The 8554-nt window shown below is 41.2% G+C and overlaps 1 protein-coding gene across 3 annotated transcripts; it reads right to left on the bottom strand.

Moving 5' to 3' along the window:
- Positions 1 to 512: 512 nt before the first annotated feature.
- On the bottom strand, positions 513 to 8524 carry LOC109875114 (plasminogen activator inhibitor 1 RNA-binding protein). Of its 3 annotated transcripts, none has more exons than XM_020467311.2 (9): positions 8116 to 8524; positions 6554 to 6743; positions 6212 to 6352; positions 6028 to 6096; positions 5792 to 5869; positions 5240 to 5441; positions 4667 to 4720; positions 4259 to 4459; positions 513 to 2237 (listed from the first exon to the last, which is right to left on the bottom strand). In XM_020467311.2, exons 1-9 carry the CDS (start codon positions 8369 to 8371, stop codon positions 2178 to 2180), a joined length of 1251 nt encoding a protein of 416 aa, XP_020322900.1. In that variant the 5' UTR covers positions 8372 to 8524; the 3' UTR covers positions 513 to 2177. The 3 variants fall into 3 exon arrangements, with proteins under 3 accessions (XP_020322900.1, XP_020322901.1, XP_020322902.1); XM_020467312.2 differs by having other exon boundaries at positions 6554 to 6740; positions 8116 to 8506; XM_020467313.2 differs by having other exon boundaries at positions 6554 to 6805; positions 8116 to 8506.
- Positions 8525 to 8554: the final 30 nt, after the last annotated feature.

Here is an 8554-nt window from a genome sequence, read left to right on the forward strand (position 1 = left end):
AATTACGTACCTTACTGTGATAGTTTGCAATTAAAATGGTTGGAAAAAAAACAAAAATAGATTCTTAGCTATTTCTCAAACAATAATTTAGCTAGGACTGTCTGGAAGTGGTCTGAGGGAGGGGAAAACTAGCTGTTATTGGCAGAAAAGTTTGGAACTTTTTCTTATTGGTCTATTCAATCATTGTGTTGTCACCAGGCAGGCCAAAACTCCATCCCACCAAAACAGGCTGAATTCATGCAGTCTTTTCAAACAGCTCTTACACCAAAAGGGGCATTATCATACATTTTTTGCAATTTCACAGTATTATTCCAACCTCAGTGTAGAAATATATAAAAACACAGGAAAATCACATTTTGACTGCACTGGGCCTTTAAAAATGTGCTATCTGGATATAACCTAAAACATAATTTCTGTGTTGACAATGTAATCTGCTACCATATGCAGTCCTATCGATCTTACGACATAACATTGAATAAACCCCCCCCAAGAAAAATCACACACAGCCTGAATATAGAAAAACACTTTTTTTTTTAAGTGTTCTTTTTAAAAGTCACAGTAATGATCTCACACAACTCACTGCCAGGGGCAGAATACATTTAACACCTCTAAGCAATTTATTAGAACAGGGATGTTTGCAGAGAAGTCTACCGTCAAATGGCTCAAACAGTCCTACAAAAGGTTTGCTCCAGTCACCTGTGTCCCTGTATTACCAGCAAGTCTTTCCAGAGCATTGGAATATAAAGCTTTCAGTCACTTAAAATAGTAAAATATACCCCTTCCCCAAACCCAATGTGTGAAGTATACCTACTTCGGTACAATAAAACATAGCCTGGAAATGCAAGACACAGATGACTACAAGCACGATTAGCAGTCATACATTCTGTAGCACTCGATTGCTCCACATTGAACGGCACATTTCTTTCAGACAAATTATGCTGTAGTGCTGCTGTAGTAATTATAACAAAATGCAAAAATAACAGCAAAGATGATCACAAGAGGGAAAAATAAAATACAATTTTAAAAAGGGCTTTACTTCAGAGTTCTGGTGCTGATAGGAACAAGTGCTTTGCAAACTCTAAAAGATAGGACTACAAATACTACATTTATCAAATACTCTAATTGCAAGATATGTCCACAATCTTACCTAGATAGTCGTTTCTATGTTCTCAGAAATAAAAACTACTTCAGGCCAAACCGAGCTGCTTTTGAACTTGTGGTCAAGTTCCTGAAGAATGTCAAGTTCGTGGCAGGGGAGTACTTCAAGTGTTTAAGTAATTATTGTTCACAGTCAACCCAATCACACCTTCTCACACACACACACACACACACACACAAAATACAATATATTCGCATAGTGGTCTTAAGGTTACTAATAGTATAGCCTGTACAACCTACAAGGACCAGCCTAGATACACATTTGGGCCATGGCTGCCCTAAAGACACAGGTAGTAACATCTGGACCAGGGATAAAACACACCAACCACTGGTCCACCAGAAAAATAAGAGCCAAGCTATCAATAGGAAAATAAAAGGAAACCAGAGGCATCAACTTTCACTGCATAACAAGCAGAAACATTACACTTATAAAGGAGACACTACTTTTAAAAACACAGTTCATAGATTTAGTACAAAGGTACTAAAACACATTTTAAAGTTTAACATCTGAGTAATGCATGACTTAAGTCACCCCTTCAAAATAAAAGCTTGTCTAAGATGACCACAAAATATTCAGGTAAAGTCATGAGGAAAGCCAGCCAAAGCCTAAGGAGGAACACACACACTTCAACCTCAATCTTGGAAATGCATATATTCAAGCAGCAATACAAAAAAAATATCCATGAAGTATATACGCATAATCTCTGAAAAAAAACAAATAATATATGAAAACATCCCTGCTATCTTGTCTCTAAATACAAAACTTCTACCAATAATTTGCTTCAGTGTAACAAGAGAAGTAATTTTTCCTCTTTTTTTTGTCTTTTTATCAGTCCTTTCAAAACAGGTTAAAATTTCAGTCCTCAGCTGTGAATGGTATGGATGACTGTCTTCTTTTCGTCGTTAAAATCATTTCCTTTTTTTTCTCTTCTCTCATCTACTTGAAGTTGTAAGCATGCAAGCCTCATAGGAGGGGGGTGGAGGCGCTGACGGAGCGGGCTGGTGGCGATGCTGAAGTCTTAGGCCAGGGCTGGGAAGGCCTCTGGATCGTCAACATTGGGAACAGACACTCCACCTGGCTGGGGACCAAGAGAGAGAAAAAATTAAAATTAAAAATCAGACATTTATAAAAGCTCTGAGAATAATGGGTCATGTTCAGTAGGGAGAAAATGTTTTGCAGTTGGGAGATTATAGATGAGCAACACAGTTCAAAACAATAGTCAACTTCAGCACAGAATTTCATTTTGTGGTCAGTGAAAACAGCTTTCTGTGGTCAGTAACCTAGGGTCCTATACAAGCTGCGTTGCGGAGAACGCAGACGGAGTCATGGAATCCAGACATTAAATCGGAATTCAACAATATTCAAAAATGTATAGAATTTTGTAGAGAAATCAACTAAATGTATTGAACTTATTCAGAAATGCCTTACATTAGCCCAAGTTAATCATCTGACATGGACATAATACGTTACGGATTCTTATTTTCGCGCAAATTTGAAACAGCACAGGAATGCTCCTGTCTGTGTGTGCACGTTATGTCTACACTTTGTGTAGCCGATAGCGATGATGCTAATAATAACCTGGTAGAGATGGAAAGGCTTTCCCAAAAACCATCTCAATTAAATGTTGGCTACAAAGTACTCTATGCCTACTTGGCAGAATGATATTGTGATTATTTGCATCAGCAGGTAATTTGTTTTGCAACCTCTGAAATCACAGGAGCACTACAGAAAGACTGCTAAAACAAACAATCTCTTGCTCACTTGCATTTAAGTTGAACACCCCAAAATCAAAAAAAAAAAAATATATATATATATATATATATATATATATATTTTCCCCCAGACCTCAAAAGTGGTCTCTTGATGTGGTTTAACCTCTCTAGGTTAGGGGGCAGCATTCGGAATTTTGGATGAAAAGCATGCCCAAATTCAACGGACTGCTACTCGGGCCCAGAAGATATGATATGCATATAACTGGTAGATTTGGATAGAAAACACTCTAAAGTTTCCAAAACTGTTAAAAGTATCTGTGAGTATAACAGAACTGATTTCCATTCAGGAAGTAGTTTTATTTTTGGTTTTGTAGTTTTCTATTCAATGCCATTACAGTATTCATTGACTTAGGACTCCATTTACAGGTCCTATGCCTTCCACTAGATGTCAACAGTCTAGAAATAGTTTCAGGCTTGTATTCTTATAAATGAGGGAGTAAGACTAGTCTGAACGAGTGGACCCTAACTTGTCGCAGAGTTTTTTCAGGCACGTGTGCATTTCTTGTTTACCTTTTATATTGATGACGTTTTTGTCCGGTAGAAATATTATACATCATTTAGGCAAAAAAAACAAAAAACAACCTGAGGATTGAATATAAACATCGTTTGACATGTTTCTATGAACTTTACGGATACAATTTGGATTTTTTTGTCTGATTGTTTTGACTGAGTTTGAGCCTGTGGATTACTGAAGAAAATGAGCTAACAAAACAGAGGTTTTTGGATATAAAGAGACTTCATCGAACAAAAGGAACATTTATTGAGTAAATGAATGTCTTCTTATTGCAACCATATGAAGATCAAAGGTAAGGGATTAATTCTCTCTCTATTTCTGAGTTTTGTAACGCTTCTGCTTGGCTGGTTACTGTTTGTAATAATTTGTCAACTGGGCTGTGTTCTGGGTTAGGTATGCTTTCGCCGAAAAGCATTTTATAAATTTAACACTGTGGTAGGTTTAACGAGAAGTTAATCTTTAAACCTATGTAAAATATGTTTTGTTTTCTGAATTTTTATAATGAGCATTTCTGTAATTGAATTTGGCGCTCTGCAACCTCACTGGATGTTGGCCAGATCATACCCTAGAGCGGTTAAGCATTGTTGTGAACTTGTAAATAAATGGATGTTCTGTTCTTTAAAAAAAAAAAAATCATTAACAAGTGTGATTTTGAGAGAGAACCTAAAAAAACAGAAACCTGGAAAATGGGACTTGGGAAAAAATGTAACAAAAAAATAAAACTGATTTTATAGGGCCCTAGTAACCGTAGCCTTTTGTGATCATTATTTACAACCATTTGTGGTCAGTTACAACAGCCTCAATTAGCGTTACCTTTTCGGGTCGAACTCCCCCTGCGCGAACCGGACGGTCGGATCGGCCGCCTCCTCCACCGCGGCCTCCCCTTCCTCCACGGGCTCCCCCGCGCCCGCGCCCAGGGCGGCCCAGGTCTCCAAAGTTGATCTCCAGCTGGGCTGTGATGTCGTTGGCGGGCTTGCGGAAGTGGTGGTCCGGGCCGATTTCATCAGGGTTGCCCTGATGGAGGAGATTTGACTTTGTTTACATTTAGTCAGAGCTAGAGTTTTACATTTAGACAAGAGTCCACTCATGCAACCATGTAAACTCAAATAGCCAACATACTATTGTTCGACATAATTGAACTACTATGCCAATGTGTATGCATGTGTAGATGAAGGCTTGTTTTATCAGAACTGTCATGGGTTGAATATATGAAACAGGTACCTTGAACAAGGGGGTCAACTCTTCAATCTCCGGAGTATCAATCACAGCTGGTCTCTGCAACATCCAAGAGAAAGGACCAACAATAAGACCGAGCACTTTTGTAATGACAGCCTCATGGGGAGGGTTTTTATCTGGTTTGCATTACAATCTGGTTTATATCAGCCCTTTTGGTGGCTAATACAGAAACAAAACAATAAATCAATACCTTAAAGATGTGCATACTTCATTAGCGTTGATCAGTCAATAAGAATCAAACTTCTCTAATTGCAACTCCTTTTCAAACTTGAAACACAACAGTACAGCTAATCCTACACTTCTTGAACATTCACCAATATTAATTCAGTAGAGTATATCTGTAGATGTTTTGACTTCAGATAGATTTGAAATGAAAACAAATGATTTAAACGATTCAGTCACATCCTTAATCTAAAAAACACATACTTTGCTCAAATATAGGGTTGAAAAAAATAATGAAATGTTAAAAATACAACTAAATACAATGGCAAAACATAAAATATACATGACAGCGCAGCGATAGATAAGCAAACATTTTGCACAGTTTGTGTCACTTACATCTTTAGGCTTTTCGTCGCTGACATCTTCACTCTTGGACTTGTGCAGCATGTAGCCCTTGTTCCACTTGCTGTCGGCGCCCTCGTTGGGCTTGCGGATGTTAAACTCCACCTTGGCACGCTCCTTATCCTGCATGGCCTTCCATTCGTCCAGGGTCATCTCCTTGGGGCCCTCCTCCTTAGGTTCCTCTACTTCGTTCTCCCTGGAAGAGACGGAGACGCATCTGTTACTGCAAGCCATTAGCAGTCTGTTAGCTTTCCAATTGGGTTTGTCGTTTTAGATTTCTTCTAGATTGACTGTAGTGCTACGTGCGTTGTGGACCATGTGATGAATTGAACGTTGAGATCAGACTGAATGGAGCACCCTAGTGAACCAGTACAGTGATGTTAACTCCAAGAATAGGTTTCCCATGCAAAAATTTGATTTAACCTGTAAAAATAAAGGTTAAATGAAAAAGGAGAGAAATGAGTTGGTTGTCCCGTTTCAGTCAGAGCAGGAGTCCTGGGGTGTGTGGGGGGGGGGGTAACTGGACAAGTCCAGGAGGGTACTCACTTATTCTCAGAGTCAGCAGGGGTGTGTTCCACTCCCTCAGGGGTTTCCTCAGGGGCAGTAGTCTGTTCGGCATCAACACTGGGAACAGAAATTCAATTTATTCATCCCCTCTGGGGCAAAAGCAGAAATCAGTCAATATCAACAAAGCCAGGACTTCCTCCGTGTAGGACCTTGCACATAATGGGTCTGATCGGTCTCCATTTAAGGAAATAGGTTCGGATTTTTGGAACACCCACCTCGTTTCATCCTTGGGGTTTCCCCGGTTGTGAACACCACTCCCGCCACGCTTCTCCTCAGATTTCTGACTGTTGAGACAAACATGAAACCAAATGCACTACCATCACTAGTCACAGAGCATCTGAAGATCAAATCCCCCCCCCAAAAAAAATCCTTTGAGGACTCGGAGCAGAAATGACTCACGGTTTGTCGCCACTGCTGTGTCTGTCGAAGTCCCGTTTGCCGCGGGAGTCGAAGCTGTCGCCCCGGCCCATGCCCCGTCCCCGTCCACCACGCCCAGCACGGCTGCCACCACGCCCTCTGGGGGGCCGGTCTCCTAGAGGCCTGATGAGGGACACACACACAGACTTTGCATCAAGGAGGGCAGATAGGATCAGCTCAGAACTTTGAATAATACTTTATTGAAAGTTAAAAATAAAAAAACATGCAAGGATAGGTATGATTTCAATTTAGACTTTTTTTCTTCACACCACAGTCAAAGTCTGGTGCCACCTGACATTGTCATTTACTACAGCAATTACTCACTTGTCTGCAGAGAACTCTCCTCTTTCTCCACCGTCGGGCTTGTCCTCAAGGGGTTTGTCGAAGCGGCGCTCGCGTGGGGGTCTCCTGTTGTCCGGCCTCCTGTCGCCGGTGGGCCGGCCCTCCCCCTGCCCACCCTGGGTGCCAGGCTGGCCCTGCTGGTCCGGCCTTCGGCCCACCCGCCTGATAACTGCTACCACAACAACACATGGAGGCTTTAGATGTGGCCAATCACTCAGCATTGGCCAGAGATGACTACAGAGAAATGAAAAGGGTTGTGCAGTGAAAAATCCCATGAACATTCACCACTCTTTATCATCAATAATACCTTTTGATTAAAACATGTTTTGGTCTGATAATGGGTGTTGGAGCCAAATAATGTGTAACCAAAAAGTATAATACAACCAAGAGTGGTATAATGCGCTGGTGTCTAGACTAGAGACGAATTGCACGAGGAGCTTCAAGTAAGCATTTAACATGAAATATGGGTCAGTTGTCAGCAAATGTGTTAGCTAATCAGCTTGTCTGGTATGACCTATCTCATGAGGGTGTGGAGTGTTAGCTACACCCTGTCGTGGTTTATTACTTTGACAGCATGCACTCTTGACTCAAGGCAGACACGCCTGCTTTCAGTGCATGTAGGCATGGTATTTATATTTGTGTAGTTGAGGACATCTGGCCAAATCACTTGTTTACAAAAAAAATACAGCGCATGCACGTAGACGAAATCCTAGTAACTTAGCTAGTAATTCAGCAAACTAGCTAACGAAAGTAGCTAAGATGATCTGTTTGGAAATGCTTCTGCAAAGATAAAACGCCAGCACGTTCTGTCAACGACTGTCACAACACGTTACTGCACAAACCGTTTGAACCAACAACACAAAACAGTGCTAACTATGTATTAACTAGATCAATTAAACGGTGCAAGGTTTTCTACCTGTGTTTGCCTGTTTCTACCAAAATGCTGGAACAACAACAAGCATGGGACTTTGGTTGGCTAGCTACCTACCCAATGATGTACTTGCATGATAACGCACGGGCCTTGACGTTAAACTCGAGATTTTTTTTTTTTATACAGTTTAGTCGCATCAGTGTTTTGAAGAATAGCTAACGTTAGCTAACTGCGCAGCAAACATGCCCCGCAAATCCTAGACGAGCCAGCTACCTTTTTGCTCCGCAAAGAAATACGTTATCTAATTCATATACATGCCCACCAAACTCGAGCTTTTTCATGACAAACACATTTTACTGCGCAACTACCACTGGAGTATCATCTACAAACAATCCACATCCTGCAGGTGGAATTCATATCTGCGAAAGGATAGCATGAGTGCACTGTTGGGTGATATACAGTACATATCCAATGCATGATTAACCTGTCCAATAATCATGCATTGGATATGTGCATGTTTGCAGTGGGTTCTTTTGCCGTCTAAATTGATCACAACAGGACAGGTACCATGTTGACCCTCATCATGTTGTTGTTACCAAGCTGGCTAGGTTTTTGCAGGTTTTGAAATATAAAATAAAAAAACGCAATACCAACGTGTGAGTGTGAACCTTACCTTCTTTCTTCGGAGGTACTGGAGCCTGAGTTTCATCTTTTTTGTCAAGGAGCGGATTCTTCCTGTCCTTCTGTGACTCTTTCTTGGGCTGCTTGGCAGCTTGGGCTGCAGACTTGGTGATACTAGCTGCGGCCGCCTCTTTCTTCTTGTTCTCCGCCGCCTTTAACACCTCGAACGGATCTGATTCATCATCCAATAGCTGGTCAAACCGATTCGTTACGACGCAGCCGAAGCCTTCTTGCAGTTGTCCGGGCATGATGGCGCCCCTTCAGCGGGATTTACCTCCGATTCTACGAGGCTGGCTGCGAACAATTCGCTAGATACTGCCACAAGATGGCTGGGAAATGTACCCCTTCTCTTCCGGTGCGAGGAATATCCGGGACATTCAGTAGTGCGCCATATGATATGGGGTATGTACTTATCTTGCCAAGCAGGGTGT

This window comes from Oncorhynchus kisutch, linkage group LG30, assembly GCF_002021735.2.
Source record: "Oncorhynchus kisutch isolate 150728-3 linkage group LG30, Okis_V2, whole genome shotgun sequence".
In the NCBI taxonomy this organism is placed as follows: Eukaryota; Metazoa; Chordata; class Actinopteri; order Salmoniformes; family Salmonidae; genus Oncorhynchus; species Oncorhynchus kisutch.